Source organism: Euwallacea fornicatus, chromosome 21, assembly GCF_040115645.1.
Source record: "Euwallacea fornicatus isolate EFF26 chromosome 21, ASM4011564v1, whole genome shotgun sequence".
In the NCBI taxonomy this organism is placed as follows: domain Eukaryota; kingdom Metazoa; phylum Arthropoda; class Insecta; order Coleoptera; family Curculionidae; genus Euwallacea; species Euwallacea fornicatus.
Genome location: NC_089561.1, coordinates 2,855,419 through 2,876,102, shown reverse-complemented (window position 1 = coordinate 2,876,102; position 20,684 = coordinate 2,855,419). Strand labels below are relative to the sequence as shown.

General features: G+C 34.2%; 6 protein-coding genes across 6 annotated transcripts; 3 read left to right on the top strand and 3 right to left on the bottom strand.

Annotated features, from left to right (window-relative positions):
* The first annotated feature begins 2,890 nt into the window (after window positions 1-2,890).
* On the top strand, window positions 2,891-4,124 carry MAGE. The gene is made up of 4 exons (XM_066294878.1): window positions 2,891-3,329; window positions 3,450-3,636; window positions 3,699-3,913; window positions 3,970-4,124. The coding sequence occupies exons 1-4, from the start codon at window positions 3,120-3,122 to the stop codon at window positions 4,072-4,074; spliced, it is 717 nt and encodes a 238-aa protein (XP_066150975.1). The 5' UTR covers window positions 2,891-3,119; the 3' UTR covers window positions 4,075-4,124.
* A 114-nt stretch (window positions 4,125-4,238) lies between these two features.
* On the bottom strand, window positions 4,239-6,191 carry LOC136346037 (charged multivesicular body protein 7). Its single transcript, XM_066294877.1, has 2 exons — window positions 5,219-6,191; window positions 4,239-4,790 (listed from the first exon to the last, which is right to left on the bottom strand). The coding sequence occupies exons 1-2, from the start codon at window positions 6,035-6,037 to the stop codon at window positions 4,308-4,310; spliced, it is 1,302 nt and encodes a 433-aa protein (XP_066150974.1). The 5' UTR covers window positions 6,038-6,191; the 3' UTR covers window positions 4,239-4,307.
* A 540-nt stretch (window positions 6,192-6,731) lies between these two features.
* Window positions 6,732-13,982, top strand: Mekk1 (mitogen-activated protein kinase kinase kinase 4). Its single transcript, XM_066294874.1, has 18 exons — window positions 6,732-6,864; window positions 8,083-8,201; window positions 8,573-8,747; window positions 8,800-8,992; window positions 9,057-9,226; window positions 9,279-9,504; window positions 9,576-10,200; window positions 10,270-10,651; window positions 10,702-10,846; window positions 10,899-11,060; window positions 11,113-11,233; window positions 11,292-11,429; window positions 11,780-12,005; window positions 12,067-12,290; window positions 12,414-12,601; window positions 12,655-12,946; window positions 13,053-13,159; window positions 13,217-13,982. The coding sequence occupies exons 1-18, from the start codon at window positions 6,749-6,751 to the stop codon at window positions 13,415-13,417; spliced, it is 3,810 nt and encodes a 1,269-aa protein (XP_066150971.1). The 5' UTR covers window positions 6,732-6,748; the 3' UTR covers window positions 13,418-13,982.
* Window positions 13,969-14,777, bottom strand: LOC136346039 (protein Abitram). The gene has a single exon (XM_066294879.1). It carries the CDS (start codon window positions 14,659-14,661, stop codon window positions 14,053-14,055), a length of 609 nt encoding a protein of 202 aa, XP_066150976.1. The 5' UTR covers window positions 14,662-14,777; the 3' UTR covers window positions 13,969-14,052.
* A 1-nt stretch (window position 14,778) lies between these two features.
* On the top strand, window positions 14,779-17,857 carry Cog7 (conserved oligomeric Golgi complex subunit 7). Its single transcript, XM_066294875.1, has 9 exons — window positions 14,779-15,079; window positions 15,157-15,246; window positions 15,301-15,604; window positions 15,655-15,855; window positions 15,909-16,325; window positions 16,375-16,663; window positions 16,721-17,183; window positions 17,310-17,556; window positions 17,611-17,857. Exons 1-9 carry the CDS (start codon window positions 15,077-15,079, stop codon window positions 17,778-17,780), a joined length of 2,184 nt encoding a protein of 727 aa, XP_066150972.1. The 5' UTR covers window positions 14,779-15,076; the 3' UTR covers window positions 17,781-17,857.
* Window positions 17,858-18,173: 316 nt separating this feature from the next.
* U4-U6-60K (U4-U6 small nuclear riboprotein factor 60K) lies at window positions 18,174-20,437 on the bottom strand. The gene is made up of 5 exons (XM_066294876.1): window positions 19,680-20,437; window positions 19,118-19,299; window positions 18,855-19,061; window positions 18,584-18,802; window positions 18,174-18,531 (listed from the first exon to the last, which is right to left on the bottom strand). Exons 1-5 carry the CDS (start codon window positions 20,258-20,260, stop codon window positions 18,194-18,196), a joined length of 1,527 nt encoding a protein of 508 aa, XP_066150973.1. The 5' UTR covers window positions 20,261-20,437; the 3' UTR covers window positions 18,174-18,193.
* Window positions 20,438-20,684: the final 247 nt, after the last annotated feature.

Below are 20,684 nucleotides of genomic sequence, written 5' to 3'. Positions count from 1 at the left end.
GATCAAATGCTGCATGGATTTGGGTTGTTTCTGCATCAAGCATCGAACTCTGCTATACTTTTGAAAGTTTTGTAAAAAAAAAGAAACACCAAAAGAAAATATTGATAATGTACAGAATTAATTTTTATAGTGAGACAGGTTGCTGCGACTTTATTGTTGAAACTCGGAAAAGTTTTTTATATAAGAGTTTTATATATTGAAATTAATTTTTATGATATGATATTGGAAAAAACAAATGAGCATCGGAACCCGAAAAAACCAATGAAAGTTTTTTTTTTTTTTTTTAATGGGACTCTCCATATATTAATGCATATAAGGATTCTACCAATTTTTCCCCTTTCAAAAATACATATTTCAAGGTTTGATCCAGTAGTTTTCGAGATTCAACTTAAATAAATTATCGCAAAATCGGGGCGGTTAGGCCAGGCACGTCGGAGGCAATCATGAGTGGTCGGAGGGGAAAAAACAAAAGTAAAACGCCAAAGAATTATTTGCTGCTTATTTACATTATCTCACTTATTGTTATATTTATTGTTCAAATATCAAAAAAATATAAAGCAATGTGCAACCAAGAGGAAAAGTTCGGAAGTTTAGTTTACAAAAATAATAAAAATGTTTGCGCAGCTCGGACCGAGTGCGCTCGTTTGCGACCTAAGCTGCCTCTGCCCTATCGAAGTCAATTTTTGAATGATGCTTTATAGAACGAAAAACTCTTAGCAGACAAACATGAAGAATAAGTCCAAATGAAGAATTGGATCTAAACTTATTATTATATTTCCAAGGTGGGAAAATATTTCCTTCGTGTTGTCTCTTAAACTGAAATAAGAAAACAAGAATATAAGTTTTTTTATAGAGATTCCAAGTGATTCTAGAGAAAATGCTTCAAGATATTTCTGTGTAAGTCGAGGGAAAATCGTTTCAGTCCGCCATAAATATTACTACCATCCTTACAAAACAATGTCCGTCCAGAAACATTGGTAGTGAACCACGGTCGTGAACGACGCTTTTATGTGGCACAAAAGTATCAAATTACCATTCATGAAATAAGAAAATAATTCATGAATCGTAACCATTTATACTGATCGCAAATTTGGCCAGTCGTGAGCAGATCTTCCTCTAAGACTACTACTTAAATCAAGTAGTGTAAATTTTAAATAGTGGTGTACCTACAAAATTTCAAGTTGATACCTGAAAAGCATAAGTAGCTGCAGAGTAAAATTTAAAAAGAGCCTGAATCTTCAACATCCTGTATTTCGGTAACAAAGCTTTAGAACGTGCAAGTTCATATGAAGTTTCTCATCATTTTTCCGAGTTCTAACCGCGGTTCAACGATAAAGTTTACTGCGGATACCTCATAAGCCTGTAGGAATTTTAAAAAAGGTTTTAATTGGAACATGTAGGATTGAGTTGAGGCAACAAAGTGAAGTGATAATAAAATATACAGAGTGGTGCAAAAAGCTGTGACAAAATAAAGTTGCTTTTTTTTAAATAGTACGCCTCGTATATTTTTGCATATTTGAGTTCATAGTCGAAATCCAGACACATTTTACATGGCATATGTTATATTTAAAATCACTACTTGTTATAACTTAAATATGTCAAAAAATGGAATTAGGATGTTTCTGAAATCGGTGAATCAATTAATTATTACAACTTATTTGTTAAAAGATTACATAAATTTAAAGTCGTTTCAATTCCAAAGCAATTGCACGACACCTGTTTAATCCCCTAAACACCCAATGGATAAAGGCGATAACAAATCATGTTAGGGTAATCCCTTTAAACGGCTCCAGTCAGCCCGACAAAAAGGGATGGGACCTGACCAATTAAAAGCGCCCCTCTGTTGCACCCAGGGAGCACGAAAATAACAATACAGACACCGTCTGTTTATATCCAGGGATAAAAGTGCCATATTTCATGGTATTGATAACCATTTCTTGAAACAACTGATAGCAAATTTTAAATTTTGGTCTGGAAGAGGTGGCTCTATGCTCAAATATGCCCATTTGATCGTCCATCTAGTTAACATTAATTTCCCAAAGAGAAGTAACGAGATTAAAAACTAATCCGACTTTGCCCTATTTGCCTCGGACTAACCCCTCTTTGGCGCCCTTAACACTTGTAATGATGCCCGGACACAATTGAATTTCACACTATCACACGTGCTTCTATTATCCATCTCGCCGGTAATGGCACATAAGGGAGGCTGCTCGATGGGCCATGAAAAAAACTCCTAATGCCCCTTCAATTGTTAGTAACAATTTTCCATGAAAATCGTAATTGAACTCAGCCCGATAACGAAAAAACTATTAGATTATTTAAGGTATGGTAGTCCCTAAAATTCTTTTAATCCGTAATATATCTTTTTGAACCATGGCATATAGCATCGAGGGTGGCAAGTGCGTAAACTGTACTATTGGTAAAACCATTAATCATGGGGTATTACATTGGTTGTTTTAGATTTGAACAGAAGCTATACTTCCCTGTTGACTTAAAAAAATCTGTATGATTTATATTGTCCCTTAAATCCCTTAATTCCTAGCTTGGACGCTGATTTATAATACTCCATATGGCACAATCCCACCAGGTATGTCCATAAGTACATCTTAGTCAATAATTAGTAATATACCGTGTAATTATATATATGTATTAACTATGTAATATGATATAGTTAATGTATATATATATATACGTAGTAGTATATATGTATACATATGCGCATTATGTATTTCAACTTATTGCAACTATTCCCCTAAATTATACGAAAAGATATATTTTACATGTAAAATTGCCGAAGTAGATGCAACATTGTATGAAACATAGTTGTCAGCTCTAACAAAATGGCTTAGTAAATTCATAAGGCAAGACATACATTTAAAAAGAATAATTGTGACAGATTACTCTATCCTTGTTGAAACAATAGCAAAACATAAAAACAACCTTATGATGTGACGTCAACAAGGAAAATTACCAAATTTCTAACCTCAATCAACATTGTTTTTAAATCTCATAAAGAAAAAAATCAAAAGTATTATTAAATTAGATAAGAGTTTACACTTTCGGCAGTGAATAACATAATCAGAAATAGTTATTGTTTTTTGTTGAATTGAGGCACAGTGATGTCTCAGAGAGGAAGTGATACCCAAACTCAGTCCCCCAAAGAGGTTGTCGACCTACAACAGGCGGCCAACAATGTTGTCAGGTACATTATTTGTCGAACTGGAGATCATTTAATTATTTCTAAATCAGAGCTATATCGAAATGTCATCCATAAAGCTAGAGGGACGTATAACGAGATCATGGCGAAAGCCCAAAACATCTTAAGAAATGTGAGTTTTCCAATGTTAAACTGTGTTAAATTTTGAGTTCTGGTTCTTAACTATTTATTATCCATATTCAAAAATACAGTTCACAATTTTGTGTCTACTGATATTGCTTGCATTCTTCAGGTGTATGGATATAATCTGATGTTGTGCGATAAAGCTAAAGGCAAAGATAACCACTATATTCTAAGTACCATACTTCCTCACACTAAGGATCCATCAGAAACAGAAGAAAATCTTGATGATATTCATAAAGTTTTAATTCTTCTTGTTCTATCCCATATCTTTATGTCCAACAACACTGTGTCTGATTGTAAGTGCAAATCATGCATGGCAATCAACTTGCAACTGAAATAAATGGTTCTAACTTTCTAGCTTCCCTTTATGCATTTTTAAAAGACTGTGGTATTGACGTTACTCTGAAGCATCCATTGTTTGGACAAGTTAAAGATTATATTAATAAAGTCATGGTTAAAGAGCAGTATGTACTTGTGGAGATTGATGATATTACCAAAAGAACTACTTTTAAATGGGGTATAAGGGCCGAAAAAGAGATCTCAAAAATGGCTGTTTTAGACTTTGTTTGTCAGGTAAGTATGCTATTTGTTATTGATTAATTTGTATACAAAATTTTAAAAAAATGTAGATGTACAAGAATAGGCAGCCAGAAAACTGGGTAAAACAATACAAAATGGCTAAGGAACAACCATATGAAAATCAGGTATTGGATTCTAGTCAACAAGGAGAGTAAGGGATGAATAGATTAAAAATGAACTGTGTAAAATAAAATATTTAAAATGTCATGTCCTTTTTATTCTTTTCCCAACAAAGGTTAGTTTAAAAAATAATTAAAATGAATGGTAATTGACATTATGAATCATTTTAAACTTTTGATAATAATAGTAAAACTCATAATAAATAAAATAATATATTTATTTAAAATGTATATGATATAAGTAATTTCAAAAATCTATACACCTATCTTTAAATGTAGTCAAGAGCCTCATGTAGTGATACATCAGGACTACTCTCTGGAACTTTAGGCAAATTAATGCTCAATTTTGCAAAGCTCTTTTCAAGATCATCAGTCCTGCCACTGTTATCATCAGGTGGAGGTTGATCTTGATCCAGATAATCTGACTTCATAAGGTCTTCTAATTCTTGCTCCAATGCTGTAGTGTCTTCTTCCACTGTAGGAGATTGTCCTAATGCAGACTGAATATCTTCATGAATTTCCAGTGCTTCTCCAAGTTTTAGCATAGTATCATCTACTGCCTCTTCACTAATTCCAGTAGTTTTGTAAGTGGTGTTGAAGGCATCTAAGGCATTCTTATAAGCTTCCCACACATGGGCATTGGTGTGAGTCCCTTCAAGTTGTTGCAAACAGTTTTGTATGTTGTGCAAGGCGCTAGCTTTCTTTTCTAACTGTTTTTCTAGTTGGTGTTTTTTAACTAGGCAACTTTTGGCCTGAAAGGAAATGAGCAGCTATTGAAAATTGATGTACATTTACTTTGACATTTTGTTATTAAACTACTAAAGCAAGAAATAAATAGGGAATGAAATTTAACAGAAATAGCTAAGGAAAACTTATCCATCTATTATTTGAGATATTATCATTATCATTTAAGGTTTCGGCCCATTAGATCATACCATATTAAGATAGTAACTGTATCAATATGTGAGACTAATATTTTTTATATTAAGATTTATTGGACAACACTCACTAGATAATTCTGTCATCAACCAATACTGTAGTGTGCCATGATTGTACCCCAATAATTTGTAGACAACCCCATAACAGTATAAGAAGAAGCGAAAATTCAATACACAAATTAATTCATCAATTGTGTCAATCAAGACCATTATGAATTAAAAAAATTCTTTATTTCACTTACCATCTGTTTATGCTTCTTTTTCAAATTCATTTTTGCTTCCTCAATACAGGCATCAATTTGATCTTCCAAATTTTCAACATGTTTAGAAATCACTTTCTCATTTTGTTCCAAAGTATGAATTCCTACATCTACATCTGTAATCGGAGTCACTGTGAGACTATCCCCAATTTTTAATAATAATGTGTCTTGCTCATTGTTCACATTATAATTAGCTAATATCTTCATAGCAATTTTCTGTTGGTTTTCTAAGTAATGCAGTAACAACTTTAAATTTTCAACACTTGGTACATTTTTATCATTACTAAGAATGGCTAAAAGTTCTTTGAAGCTTAAAACTTTGTTCTTGTAATTATCAGGGATTGTAGATAACAATTCAGTACTTTTTTTTTTAACCAATTCCAAGTGAATATAGTTCCCATTCGTAGACGAAAATAGAGTCTTCTTCATGGCATTATAAGACCAATTTAAAGGCTTTTTAATAACAATATCTGTTAGCCAACCACTCCATGTATGTGCAGTCTTCTTTAGGAACACTTCCACAACTTCCACTTCCTTATTCTTTATCATATCATTCAAGACTTCCGTAAGGCAAGGAGGGGATCTTCCATGTCTAATAAACGTTTCATTTAACGACGATAAAGTAAAAGAAAACTTGTTATTGGCTTCGCAGTAGATTTTGATTATAGACTTCCAAGTGGAGATCTTGTCCTGCCAGTCTTTGGAGTTGACACTTTTATTTCTTAAGGGGGCAAAAAGGACGTTAAGACGACTTTCGTCTTTTAATGCGTCAGGCAATTTGTCTTCAGCTATGCCAAACATTTCTACATTAATTAAAATTGTTTTAAGTGAGAAAAGAGATGTGCCAAGCCTTAAGTTAACTGGGGTTTGTTAGATCTACGCATTATTTTTTTCTGTTAGGGGTGAATTGAAAAAATGGGAATAGTTAATGTTTAAAAACATATGGTATCCGTTGTTTTACTACAAAAATATTTTGCACGCCGTCGAATAAAATACTCGAATGAGTTCTGGATACTCTATTTCTTTTTAAGAATATTTTTCAAATATTACTTGAATCGGCTATTAATAAAATGTAGACTATATTTCGATATTTGTTCCATAAATTTAATATTTTGTCATTTTTGATGGTAATTTGCTCTTATTTGCTGTTTTGTTATTACTCTTTGTACTCCTAAAATTCGTAGATAAATGTCCTATTGACGCATATAAATGCCATTTTTGAAGTTTGTTTTTTGTTTTGTTTTGATTGCAAAAGTGGAAAGTCTGAATTCGTGGAAAACTTTTTTTAATGGAAATCGGCTTATCTTCAATATTCGTGATTAATATCCATAATTTCAAAAGCAGAAAAGTGTTGGTGTCTTTTGTAAACACATTAATATTATTTAAATTTCAATTTACGTAAAGTATAGGTCTTCAAGTAGTAAATTTCGTAATTTTTCCCAATCCTCCATTACCAGTACAATTCAGCTAAAATGTATGTAATCATCATAAAAAAATAAAATAAAAACTGCCATGGAGGAAGATCTAAGTCCAAATGAAGATATCAGTGTATGGGATATATATGGAAAAACGCCTCCCAGAACAAAAATTTCCAGGAAGACCCGAGAGAAGAAACAAAGATATTCAGGGTAAGATTATGCAGAAATCCCTGGCAAATGCAGACCAATAAATAAGTATTCCACTATCAATAATTTACTATTAAAACTTGAAAATTTCATAATCTCCTTGTTACTGTTCTCTGTTAGTTTTCTTTTTTCAGAAAGTTACCCAATCTTTATTAATTTCTTACCCAACTGTCTGTAACCTTCTAGTTGTATACATTTGAAATTTTAAGTTTAAGAACAATATAGAAATCACAGCAAGTCATTAACATGTATATAGAAAAAATTAGAAAGGTGCTAAAGCTCCGTGCAAAATATATAAATGAATCCCACCACACCTTGTTAGGTCCCTATATCCATAACTCCCTAGCTTTTCCATCATTTCTTGATAATTCAAATTTAAAAATTCCATCAAAGGCCAAAGGCCATTGCTAGAAAGTCCCAAGCAACAACCACAGACTCTTATGAGTAAAGGTCAATATGAGAATCATCAATTAAAGGGAAAATAGTATCACTACTTTTCACATAACCCTGAAAATCACATTGAAGGCCACACACGTGTACTACATGACTTGTATTTAAATGTTTATTGAATTTGGGCTACCATGTAGTTAATAGTTTCATAATTAGTAGAGAATGATAAGAAAATATATTTATAGAGTTTCTCAGGGCATAAATAAATTCTGTAAAATACTTGATTCTTTATTCCTAAGCTGTCTCATTCTAAATGTGTACTCACAATTCTTTAAAAGAGAAATATTCAATTTCTCCAATATTGCTTACCTTACTTAAGGATTTATACAATGTGTGATGTGGGAAAAAAATTTTTCATTATTTATAGGGGAAATGAGTCAGTGTGAAAGTCCAATGTAAGGTTGATCTTGACTATAATATAAATGCAATATGCTGTACATGTCAGTAAAAAAATTGGTTTAGAATCATTTTTGAAGAGGAATTTTTTGATACACCCTTTACCTGCTTTAAAAACTTAAAGTACCTTGCTATTTTTCAATTATTGTGCAAGAAGACCAAGCACTTTACTTGCTCATTACTAACATATTATATTGAATTAAAAATAGCTTGTTGGGTACCTTTGTATTTATTTATAATTTTTATTTGCTTGTGATGGAAATTGCAAAGGCAGTACTATTTTAGACAAGTTTCCTACATTTGAAATAAAAAAAATTTACGCAATGCAGAATAATGATACATTTGATGTCATTTTCACATGGGTATTTTATTCAGGTCAGATATGGCTCCATCAAGAGGACAAAAGGGACGAAGTCAACTAGTGCGAAGAAATACAGAAAGCTCAATGTATGATGAGTTAATAGCCAACACTGATAAATCAGATTCAGAACAAGGTAAACTGAAGTGATACTGATTCCTTACGTGATTTCAATTACAATTTAAATTCATTCTTAAATTTAAAAAATAATAATAGTGAAGCATGGAATCATAATAAAGTAAATTGAAAGCTTTTACTGTTAATAATATGTCCATTATTAATTTAAAGCTCAATTTAGAAGTGCCGCGATTAATATTTAAACATGAGCCTGGCGCTTGCCCTTTAGTAATTTGGTATTATTGATTTATAAATAAGTGTAAGAGTCACAACATTAATTATCTTCCCCCTTTTAAATTGGTGTAACTCTAATTCACAGTGAAGAAGGCTAATTTATTGTAAATGTGCATTTTTCTGCTGTTCCTTGTATTCTAATTTTTTTCATTTTAGGTGGAAGTAAGAGGACCAACAAACGGCATTTAAAACTACTAAGGGGTTCCGAAAGAGACTTAAAACTGGATATAGCAAGCGCTCAAGCGGTTGCGGTGCCGCCTCGAAAACCTGGTGGGTGGCACCATGGTGGGGGGCCCAAAACGCCTAGCTATTCAATTGAAAGTTGCAAGAGGTAAGACTTCAAAATTTTCAAGTATATTAATGCTTAGAAGAAAATTGTATAGGTTCATGTGTTTGATGGGTCGAACTTTGCCTTGCCACAAACAAATCGAAGGGAAAATTGAGGACGAAGAGCAAGGTATAAATAAGGAACTTGCAACTGTGGAGTGTCCCCAAAGTCGTGTTGACTTTTTTCGGACTTTAAGTGTGCTAATTAGGATGGGGGTTGGAAAGGAAGAAAAGAATCCTAGAAGAGGAGTTAGTATTTTTATTACCACTGAGTGTTTGCGTTCACCGAATGATTAATATGTTTTTGTTAAAGATGAGTAGGGAAGAATCTTTATGGCAAACCGAGTTGAAGGATCTTATATGGCTAGAGTTGCAAGCATATCATGCTGATCGCACCCCAATCGAGGAAGATGAATATCTGTGCTCCGCTCGAGAAACTGTTGAACCTTTGTTGCAAAATATCATGAATTATCGATTTAAACGGTCAGTTCTCGCGGTTCAGTTATTTATGAGTGACATAGGAGAAATCTTTTAGGCATAGTAGGAAATACAGTTCACAAAATAGCGATAGTGGCGTTGAAGACGATTGCCCCGGCTGCAATTCCATCTACTGCTATTCTTGTATGGAAGCTCAAAACGAGGCTTTGAGGGAAATTGAGGGTTTGATGAAACGACTTGAGGACGCAGAGTCGTTGTTTCCGTCATCAAAGGCTTTTGCGGAGCTCTACCCATTATACAATAGTCCGGAGTTTGTGTCTAGGGTACGCACAATAAAATTATTTTTAAATTTAGTAGAACCTATTTTTAGCATTTTGGATTTTTTTGCTTGTAGGTTAAAGCCATAAGTTTATGGTTCAACATGACGGCAATGCAAAGACTGAAACTCAACATCCTTGCTCGTTTAGTCCTATGTCTGGAATCTAAATCAGGGAACTGGACCGTAATTTCTGACGACGTGTCGTCAGGTTCATCTTCTGATAGCAATAATAGTGTCGGATCATCGATAAGCGACGCAAGTGCTTTGATAAAAAACGACAAATATAACATAGTGCCTTTGGCACTGTTAATTTCAAAGAAGGATCATAATAACATTTCTCCTTATCGAAGATACATCGAGAACATTTTAAAAACCAGAGCATTATACAAAAGTCTGACCTTTTTGGAGGCGCTTCATAATAATGTGCTGCACAAGGTGGAGCTGACTTTAGATAAACCTACAAGTATGGAGATATTTTCAAAAGTGGTCTGCGATACTCAAGAAGAGGAGCTGATTCGATTTGGCAGTTGGAGTCCTGAGGCCAAGAATTTAGATTTACCCTCATATAGGTCAATGTTTTTGTTTCTGGTTAGTGTGCCACTGGAGGTGATCAAGGAGTACTTGCAGATGAGATTGGAACAAAAACCGGAGAATCCATCTCCGCTTAGTGTGAGACAGCTTATGCGGGAGTTAAAAGAGGGTGAGTTTTCCAGGAATTTAGTAATATTAGAGAAGAATGTGAACCAGTTAAAAAAACTGCCCTTTACAGGACTAAGAATAGCTGCTACAGAACGAGAGCGCATAGACAAATACATAGCGGCAGTAAAATCCGGGACGGACACTCTCCCCGAATGTAATAATGATATCCTTGGCACCTTTGAAAAATGCATGACCAAAGTTTTCAAAGACTACCTTGATTATCTTGAACAATGGGTGTTGTTCCATCACAACACCTTTCAGAAAAATCTTCTAGAAGAAGAGTTTATTTTCTCTAGAACCATAGTTAAATACATTGAAAGTGGAAACGAATTACTAAGCAACAAATACGCAAATATTCTTGGAAGTATATTGGACCGAAGCGCTTTGAGACTGCTGGAAAAAATCGACGAGTTTTCGCATGAAATTAGCAAGGAAGATGTCAATACTTTGAAGTAAGTTTTGTTGCTTGATATAAACGTTGTTGAAAAGTATTTGTTTGCAGACAAACAATGTTCAACGTATGCAGGGAACTGCAAAGCTTATTTAACGATGAACGGGAGATGAGTATGAAAACAATGGCCTTCGTAAAAATGTTTAAATCAACTTGTAGCAGGCACATTAGTTTTGAAAGCTCCGTATTTTTAAAGGTACTTGAATAACAATAGGTTTAATACGAATACATTATAAACAAAATTGCAGAATTCTGTAGTGGCATTTAAATGTATAATACCTAAAGCCATAGCTAAAGTACAAAGTTTTTTCGATTATACGACAATAGATGCTTTTGATGAAGCCGACAGGCATGCCTTATGCAGTCGAATTAGAGAAATTTTGATGCAGATTTATCGGTTCGGTTTCGAGGTAAATTCTTCTTTAATCCAAAATAAAAATGAAAAAACTAAGCATTTTTCAGTTTTATAAAGAAATGACTGATGGTTTGCCCGAGGAATTTCGATCCAGACTGGTTTATAGCATGGTTCAATTTGCAAAGTTGTGGATGTTGTTTGTGACAGAAAGATGCGAAAGGGGTAGAGGTATTTTGACATAAAATATTGAAAAAAGTTGCTGTATTTCATTAAATATTTATTTCAGGAATGAGGCCTAGATGGGCCAACCAAGGAATGGAATTTTTACTTACCGTGTGTGAGCCTGCCAATACAAAGCATTTAACTGAAGAAGAGTTTGAGGATCTGAAGAAGAGTATGGATGATTGCATCTCTCATCTAATAGGTAAGTTGAGTTACTGTAGAGTTTTTGTATAAAGAGTGGTATTTTAAATATATGTGCAGAAATCTCAATTAATCAGAACTTAATAAATAACCCTTGTAATATTTGGAAAACTCCGATTAGTTTAAAAATACGATGCTGAAAGTACGGAGAAGAAAGTTCTAAATATCAGCTAAATGTTTGATATAACGCGGAAAATTTGAAACATTCTCTGGAAGTATTTCTAAATTCAAAAATACTGTTTTAAACTTTGTGGAGAAATTATTAGTTAATCATTTTTTTTTAGAATATTTTAAATGTTTAATTTTTTGGAAATTTCAAATGTTCTTTAACAACATTTTACATATTGGCAGGTACAACTGCGCCTTCAACACCCGAAAGTGGTTTCTATTCACATTCTGCCTCTCCCAGAATGTCTTTGGAACATATAAGATCGAAATCCAGGGGTTCATCTCCCAGTCCGAGACCCACGTATAAAAGCCAAAGATCTGGTCCCAGCAGGAAAACTAGTGTGGAACAACAGTCACCTAGTAGCGACTCTTTAGACAACATAAACAATAGTTTTACTTCAAGCCCTACGTAAATAATTTATTCCCTGTTTAGTTTTCACAAGTCATTAATTCATTCCCATCATTTTTAGATTGAAGAAAGACGAAAAAAATTCTAGCATGGTGAGGATCAAACTGCCGCCTAGGACGTATGGAGAACGGGTGCAAGAGGCTATAGAAACCCTGGAAAATAAAGTTGACGAGCAACTGCACAGAGACCATCTTATTGGCAAAATTCTTCAATTTAATACGGAGAAAAAGAGCCATGTTAGAAGGCGCAATGTTACGTTTTCGTGGCAAAGGGGAATTAAAATTGGTAATAAAAAAATATATAAGAGAATATTTTAGCAAATTCCCAATAATGCGTAGTACAGTTTCCAATATATATTTTTTCTTCCTTCTACTAATACCTTAATTCGATTTCGATTTATTATTTTAGGCCAAGGTCGTTTCGGCAAGGTTTACACAGCAGTTAATAACAAAACAGGGGAAATGATGGCCGTAAAGGAAATACCCCTTCAACACAACGACGCGGTTACTATAAAACGGGTATCAGACGAAATGAAAATATTGGAAGGCATTACTCATAAAAATTTGGTAAAATACTATGGCGTTGAGGTTTATACTGTAAGATTCCATATCATTCTCAAATTTTTGTTTCAAAATCAACCTTTTGGTAGGATAAGATGCTATTATTCATGGAATTCTGCGCCGAAGGAACTTTAGAAAACCTTATTATCGCCACGGAAAATGGTATGCCCGAGCTGCTAGTACGGAAATATACATATCAGCTTTTGAGTGGCGTAGCTTGTTTGCACGAGCACGGCATAGTCCATAGAGATATTAAGCCGGCCAATATTTTCCTTACCCTTGAAGGAAATTGCCTGAAAATAGGTGATTTTGGATGCGCCGCTAAAATTAAAAGTAACTCAACAATGCCCGGAGAATTGCAAGGTTTTGTTGGAACTCAGGGTTGGTAATCTTTCTAAACAGTTAAAGAGTTGTAGTAAAATTTTAGACCTAGACCCGATAAATGAAGAATTAATTTATTTCGACTTTATATATCTATTTATTACAGCATATATGGCCCCAGAAGTATTCACCAAAAATATGAACGAAGGACATGGTCGAGCGGCTGATATTTGGTCGGTCGGGTGTGTGGTGATCGAAATGGCCTCCGCAAAGGTCAGTGTAAATACCAATAACTTCACTTCATTCACTTAATAACAAAGCTTTTTGTAGCGCCCGTGGGCTCAATATGATTCAAACTATCAAATCATGTTCAAAGTGGGCATGGGGCAGAGTCCAGATCCTCCAGAGGACATGATAGATGAAGGACTTGATTTCCTAGACTTGTGTTTTAAACATAATCCCAAAGAGCGTGCATCTGCCGAGGAATTATTAGCCCATAACTTTGTTAAGGTAGGGGATGATTTGATTTGAAATAAGTACAATTATTAAGTATTATCTGATAAGATTGTTATGTGTATTAAACTTCTGCAGACTAGGTGCATTATGAGGTTTTAGACAATTTTAGTTGTCGCGTTAATAATCTTGTTTTAAGGTTTATTTAGTTGATTCAAAGTGCAGTGAACAATTATTGTGATATAATATAACTGTTATGTCACATTTTAAGTATTTTATGTGGTGTTAGTTGAAGTGCATTTAGAGCTCAAATTATATGGATATTTTTGTAATTTTAGGGATAGTCACAAAGATCATTTATGGCAATTAGATATTTTATGGTACTTTACATTAAAGTGTATTAAACCCTAGAATGATTAGAAAGCTATACAGCTGGTAGTATGTATAGTTGTAGAATTTTTTTTGTTAAATGACTTAGTTTAATTCATAGTTGTTGGTATTGTATTTTAATGTACAATTACAGAGTGTTCACCTTGATTGAAGACACAACTTTACTTTATAAAATATTAAAGTTTCAGTGGCTAAATATGTTAATTTACTATGATAATTGTTTGTTAATGAAATAACAATTCAATCAATGATATCTCTATTTGATTATTCCTTACCCCTGTGCCAGCATAGAAAAATATAATAAACCTTTACCTTATGAATTATCAAGCAGCTTTGGATTTCAAATAACTCCCATATTCATCTTCAGACAGCAATTTCAAATTAGAAATCAATTTATCAATGAAATTTGCACTTGATCTGAACCTTTCAGGGTTTAAAACTGCAATATATCCCAATTCTTTATAATCTGTTACCAGCAGCTGGGGATTGTTATTTATTAGATGGTTCACTTCAATTAATGAGGCAGAAATACATGTATTCACAGGGTATTTTTTGTCATCATCTTTGCACTTAATGTAACATAACACTGAGTTTTTGGCAAGTTTCTTTGCACCAGCCTTCTTCTTGCCTGATATACTGATATCAGACATGTCCTTTCCATTAACACTAAAGTCCACTTTCTCTATGCTTTTGTTTTGACGGATGATATCATGGCCTTTGGCAATTGATATAAGTATTAGCTTATTTGTGTGAATTCGATATATAATGTCGTGGTTTTCAGATTCTGTGTTGTACGTAGTGCAGTACCAGTTTGTGAAGTATCTTTGATGATACGGACGGAAATTCTGGATTTCTTCGGAAGAAATGCTTTCTAAAATTGGGACCGAAAGTTTTTCTATTTCGGCACTTATTACGGATTTCGGAGCTTCCATTTCAAGTAAATTGATTAAAATGTGATGGAACTTTAGGTGATTTACGTAAATTTCGTCTTTTTCTCCTGGATATCTTCCAGTATATCAGAACCTGCTTATTCAATTTATCTTCGTATTTGAGGTTATAAATATGCAGAGAATTTGAAGCTGGCAAATCCATACATCGTTGCCAGATGATTTTTTTAAGAGTTACAATTTTTAGAAAAAGGGGTTAATTCATATGAAACTTTTTTGAATTTAGATTAACAAAATGTGGGAATTATTAAAATTCTCAAAATAAAGTAATAACTGCTGCTAAAACGAGAGAAAATTCCTTTTGCAATCAGAATCAATTGTTCATTTGGCAACGTTGGAAGCATGTGCCCCGCTCCCCGCGATTTTGGCCAAAACACTGCAACGGAAAACGTCATCAAAAATGGTAAATTTTCATTATTTTAAATATTTTTTCATTTTCCAAAAGCAAATAATGCAAAATATCCACTTTTCTTTCACTAGGACATTAGTTCATTTTCAAGTGACAACTTTGAAATTAAAGAATGGGTAAACGAAACTCTAAAAACTGGAGAGACACAGGATAAAAAGGATGTAAGTAAATTTCCATTTAAAAACTAATTACAAACATAAGAAGCCTTGTTGCAGGCTAGCTACACTATGGGCTTAGTAATGAAGCTTCAGTTGTATGTCCAGCAAGTGAATAATTCTCTAGAAAACAGCAGCCAACAGGTTTTAGCATCTCTTCCAAAAATCATGCGAGATGCCAAATTGCTACAACAGGAAGCCTTGGTTTTAAAGGAAAAAATGGGGCAGGTGAAGCAGGAAATTATCCAGATAGAACAGGATACAAGAAAGAGCATCAATGATATTGAGAGGTTGGATCAAATGAAAAATAAATTAACAGTAGCGAAACAAGGCTTGCATGAGAGTGACAACTGGACAATATTAGGTTTTGCTTCAATAGTTTTTAGCAAACTTTTTGCAATGAAAATATTTCAGTAAATGATTTGGAAGAAATATTTGACTCCAAAAACATTGAAGCGATATCAAGCAAAATCTTGGGAATGCAAAATTCCTTAAAACTGCTGGTGAATGTGGCTGATTATGAAGACAGAAAGCTGCAATTGGAAGGGCTAAAAAATCGTTTAGAAGCAATTGCCAGTCCTGTGATAGTTCAAGCCTTCACATCTTCAGATACAGGTAAGTATTCCCTACACTGTCTTCATTTAATGGTAAGTAATATTTCCTTTCAGACCAATCTGCCAAATTTGTGTATATCTTTTCATGCATTAAAAGAGTCCCTGAATTGATGAAATATTACCATAATTGCCACAGGGATGTTTTAGTGAAAAAATGGCGAAGCCAACTCGAGACTGAACAGGATGAAACCATCACCCAATTGTTTTGTAATTACTGCAATGTTTTGGTCTCTAATTGGCATACACAGACAAAATGGTTCAATCAAGTGTTTAGTACTGAAAATGCCACTAACACTTTAATAGGAATTTATGTAGATGTTTTGGGTTCTTTAGATCCTTCCTTAAATGAATGCATTGATGCAGCCTTAAAACAGGTGCCTGATAAATTATCACTTTTACAAGATGTTAAGCAGGTTACAAGACAATTTGCTGAAAATATGTTTGATGTTACTAAACAGACTTCTAATGATGGTGAGATTTATTGCCTGATAGGGGGGAGTTATTGTGTAATAAATTTCAGATAAGAAGGTTGAGCAACTATTGAAGGCAATTTATGATCACATGGTGGTGTATGTCTGCAAATACTCCACATATGAGAAAGCAAATTTAATAAAACAGTTAAACTCTTTGAATTGTATGAAAGAGGAGCTACCAGACACAATCCAGTCTTTGGGCCTTAGTGTAAATCAGGTCTTGGACTATGCTTTGCAGGCCAAAAAAAGGTGTCAGCAATTGACAGAAAATTGTGGTATTTGTGGATTGTTAATTGCCTTAAGAGCATATTTTATTAGTTATGCTGGACTCTACAGGTATAAATGTCTTAAAAATGATTGATGTTCTTTGCTTGAATCATTTTATGATTTAAGAGTGGCATTACGACAAATTGACCGCTCCAAACGCTTAAAAGAAAACTGGAATACATTTCAACTGTGTTTGTCCCTTTTGCAATACTCAGGGGAGGTGCTCCTCAATGTCCAGCAACTGGAAAAAGAGTTGACTCTTATAGTTTTGGAATTGAACAAATCCACTGGTTTAGTAAAATTTAAGAATTTACTGCTGGATGAAGAGAACTTAAAAGAGTATGAATCCTTAATCAAATGCGTAACGGAAGGCACGCAATTGTCGCTTTTGGATTATGTTACTAAGGAATTTAATAAGCTTTGCATGGATATCCATCATACCACTTATCAGCTTGTATTTGCTCCCATTTCCACACATCTAGATACAGTATCAACGGCAGATACTTGGACTCAGTTTGATGGTTCTAGCTTACATAATAATACAGATTTGCCCGATTACAGTTTTACACCACAGGAATATATTACACAAGTAATTATTGAGAAATTTCAAAATACCAATAAGAATTAGTAATATGACTAGTGTTCTTAGCTTTTGAATGAATTATTAGGGCTTGGAAAGTTCCCTGCAGTTATTATCGCATTAATTTTGCTTCAGATTGGTCAATATTTAATGGAATTGCCTCAACATCTAGAACCGTTTTTGTTTAAAGAAAATCCAGCTTTAGCCTGTGCTCTTAAATCTATTGACCAAGAGTATTCTGATGCACCAGACACTGAAGGTGCACTGGCGCAGGTTTTCCTGCAAATAGTGGCGCGGGGTACCTGCAATAATTTTTGCGATAAAATCTTATCAATGGCTTCACTTAGTCAACCTGCTAGTCGTCAGTTGGCACATGATATAAGTATAATGGAACTTCAATAAGAACATTGCCTTGTTATTATCGGTTTTATTTCAGATTACCTGAATAATGTACTACAAGATTTGGGAGTAAGTATATCGGAGAATTTAGGACAGATTTCGGCACTGCTAAAAATTCCTTCTGATCAGTATCAAGTGCAAAGTTTGGGATATTCGGCGAAATATGTGTCGACTATCAGACAAATTCGTAATATAATATCAAATTAAGATTAACTGTGTAAAATATGTTTGATACATGGCTGTATATAGCAAATATAATATAATTTACTGATTTGACGATGAAAGTTTTATTATTTTGTAACTTTCCTTTTATAGGTAGCTGTAAGTATTTTAAAATCAAATCAAATCCATTTTATCCAATATGTGGGTAGTTGATATTCCTAGACTATCTCAGACCCTGATATAAACGCTCAATGCAAACATTCCTGCCGTTCATTGTACCTTGTTGACAATTTTCCATTTGATCTATTTTTCTGTTGGATGCACCTGCTGAAACCCAGCGGGTACAGTGATTTTAATGCAGGCTTTTCACAATCGCTGGCCATTGGGGATTGTCACTAAACGGCCAGCGTATAAGATATGGATAAAAAAATATATATATCCAAATTCAATTTATTTAATCAATACTCGGGTGCCCACAGTTTAAATGTTCTGTCATACGAACTGGTGGCGATATAATTATCATCCGGGGAAATATCACACGACATTATTTTTCCGTCATGTCCAGAAAGAGTTTTCAATGGTTGCCAGGTCTTGCTGCGCCATATCTTTACTTTCCCATCATATGAGGCAGTCACCATATAACTACCTTCATCTTTTTGATATTTCACGTCTGAAATTAAATTGTTATGAGCAGGAATAGTGTAAAGAGATGACCGTTTTCGTAGATCCCAAATTTTGCATGTGTCATCCTCGCTTGCCGTGGCTATATGATAGCCGTTGGGAGAAAACTCAATCCCTGAAATATTCTGGTCATAAAAATAGTACATGTCATGAAAAAAAAAACCTGCCATAAATAGACTTCAAGTGGCCCTCCATAAACATAATACAGCGGCCTGTTCGCAAATCCCACACTCGACCAAATGAATCTAACCCTCCTGAAGCACAAACTGAACCGTCGGTTTGAAAAGATATACAATAAACTGGTTTCACATGACCTTCCTGATGCAACACTTCAGTGCACTGTTGTAAATCCCATAATCTCCAGGAACAGTCAAAACAACATGTACCTAAAGAAAACACAATAATAAAGAAGGCTCAATTGCAAAGAAAAAATAATGCCTAAAAATCTTCCTGATGGATGGAAAGCAATTCTGGACACTCGGTGTGGCATATGGCCTGCGATATCGGCTATAGGTTCTTCACTTTTTAAATCCCACAGCTTCACAGATCCATCAACTGCACAAGAGGCCATATTGCAAATACTCTCTTCATTTGTGATTGTAGCTTTGGGATGAAATACTATAGCGCCTACATTACATGTATGTCCTGAATATATGGATAATAATGAAACTAGGAGTAAACACTGCTAACTACAATAATACCTTTAAGTGTTTGCTGTAACTGGCAGTCGGGCACAGACCAAACTTTACATAAACCACTCCAGGATGCAGTTGCTAGTAGCTTTGAATTGGGTGAAAAAGAGCAGTAAGAAATAGGTCTATTGTCCCCAACTTGAGAGGAATATATAGACATTTGGTGTATTCTCTTTTGGACCTCCTGTGTCCTATAAGATTTAGTTATTACTGTTACAAGACCAGAAATTAATTTTTGGTAGTGTAATGTATAGGATGTTTCAAATCATAAATGCATTATTGGGATTTTTGTGAATGGTAGGAGGTACAGATTTTGTTAAACAGAGGTAAAAAAAAATGTTACTTTCAGAGAAATAAATTGAGGTGGAAAATCTATCTGGCCAATGTTAAAAAATAAATAATCAATTAAACAGGAACCCATGTACAGTTGGTGTCAGGCATATGCTAAATGTAGCTGACAAAGAAATTTAAATAGTTCACAATTATTCAAAATGCTTTGGAGGCACCACTTATTCTCTGAATGTACTTGGTATATAACTGTGAACACAACCCTGATGATATTTAAACTAACCTAGCTGTTTTTGCTGTTGAAGGCAATTCCTGTAATCTCTTAGCCTCAGCAAGTCTCTCTTTAACCCTAGGTAAAGAATACTCAGCTATCCACAATCTTGCAATAATCAAAGATTCTGGCCCTTCATGATACCAAGTTTGCTCTTGATCCTTTTCAAACTGCTTTCTTTCTTCTTCTGCTTCCCTCCTAATAACCGAATCTTCTCCTAGCCGACTTAAAATATCTCTCAAACGACTTCTTCTATCTGCAGGCCCCTCCCCAAACAAACATATAGGTTCTCCCAATTGTCTTAAGTTACGTTTCACTTCCCCATCGTCTGTGGAAACATTAATGGAACGAGCTTTCTTGCGTCTCTCAAATTCTTCGAGTAATGCCTGTTTGTCCCTAGACATTGCTTCCTCAAGTTCCAGATATTCATTATGCTCTTCTGGGGGAGGCGGCGGAAGGACCGGTTCCGCTTCTGAATTGTTTGAGTCCTCATCATCTTCAGCAGCTTCAATGCGGGCTCGCTCTGAGTCTTCTAGTGAACCATAATGAATGGTTTTTGTCTTTTTAACGTAAGTTATTTCATCGTCAGACATAGTGAGTAAGATAGTAGAGAAGTTATGTCAAAGAAAGAATTTCAGACTACTGAATATGAGAGAAAAATAATTAAAGAGCTCAGTATAACAAAAACCTTCCTATAAATAAATATTAAAAACAAACAAAGGTTAGGTTAGGTATGTTTTCTTTCAAGGGCGTTCAATTGCCGAGACCCTGATTCGCTAGAAATATGCGAGAGTAAAAACGAAGTTGATTGGTCAAAATTTAATCGTCGACGTTGATTGGTTGAAAAATCGTATCCGCATTGTCACATGGTTTCTTTAAAATCAAGGCTTGGATCAACCATACCCATTTGTAAGTCGAGTTTGATATATATGGAAATCTATTTTTGGATGCTTTCTACATTTTTTTTGTTAATTTTCATTACGATAATAGGTTTCTTATAATTTCTAGGATTCGCCC

Excerpts from the sequence above, each read along its gene's own strand:
- Mekk1 (XM_066294874.1), top strand. The coding sequence starts at position 6,749 with ATGGAGGAAGATCTAAGTCCAAATGAAGATATCAGTGTATGGGATATA. Across the intron at positions 8,202-8,572 it reads TAAATCAGATTCAGAACAAG|GTGGAAGTAAGAGGACCAAC; the intron begins GTAAACTGAAGT and ends TTTTCATTTTAG. Across the intron at positions 11,234-11,291 it reads AAGATGCGAAAGGGGTAGAG|GAATGAGGCCTAGATGGGCC; the intron begins GTATTTTGACAT and ends TATTTATTTCAG.
- MAGE (XM_066294878.1), top strand. The coding sequence starts at position 3,120 with ATGTCTCAGAGAGGAAGTGATACCCAAACTCAGTCCCCCAAAGAGGTT. Across the intron at positions 3,330-3,449 it reads CCCAAAACATCTTAAGAAAT|GTGTATGGATATAATCTGAT; the intron begins GTGAGTTTTCCA and ends TGCATTCTTCAG. Across the intron at positions 3,914-3,969 it reads TTTTAGACTTTGTTTGTCAG|ATGTACAAGAATAGGCAGCC; the intron begins GTAAGTATGCTA and ends AAAAAAATGTAG.
- LOC136346037 (XM_066294877.1), bottom strand. The coding sequence starts at position 6,037 with ATGTTTGGCATAGCTGAAGACAAATTGCCTGACGCATTAAAAGACGAA. Across the intron at positions 4,791-5,218 it reads AAAAGAAGCATAAACAGATG|GCCAAAAGTTGCCTAGTTAA; the intron begins GTAAGTGAAATA and ends ATTTCCTTTCAG.
- LOC136346039 (XM_066294879.1), bottom strand. The coding sequence starts at position 14,661 with ATGGAAGCTCCGAAATCCGTAATAAGTGCCGAAATAGAAAAACTTTCG.
- Cog7 (XM_066294875.1), top strand. Across the intron at positions 15,856-15,908 it reads CTTCACATCTTCAGATACAG|ACCAATCTGCCAAATTTGTG; the intron begins GTAAGTATTCCC and ends ATTTCCTTTCAG. Across the intron at positions 17,184-17,309 it reads CACAGGAATATATTACACAA|ATTGGTCAATATTTAATGGA; the intron begins GTAATTATTGAG and ends ATTTTGCTTCAG.
- U4-U6-60K (XM_066294876.1), bottom strand. The coding sequence starts at position 20,260 with ATGTCTGACGATGAAATAACTTACGTTAAAAAGACAAAAACCATTCAT. Across the intron at positions 18,803-18,854 it reads TCCATCAGGAAGATTTTTAG|GTACATGTTGTTTTGACTGT; the intron begins GCATTATTTTTT and ends TGTTTTCTTTAG. Across the intron at positions 18,532-18,583 it reads CCACTTGAAGTCTATTTATG|GGATTGAGTTTTCTCCCAAC; the intron begins GCAGGTTTTTTT and ends AGAATATTTCAG.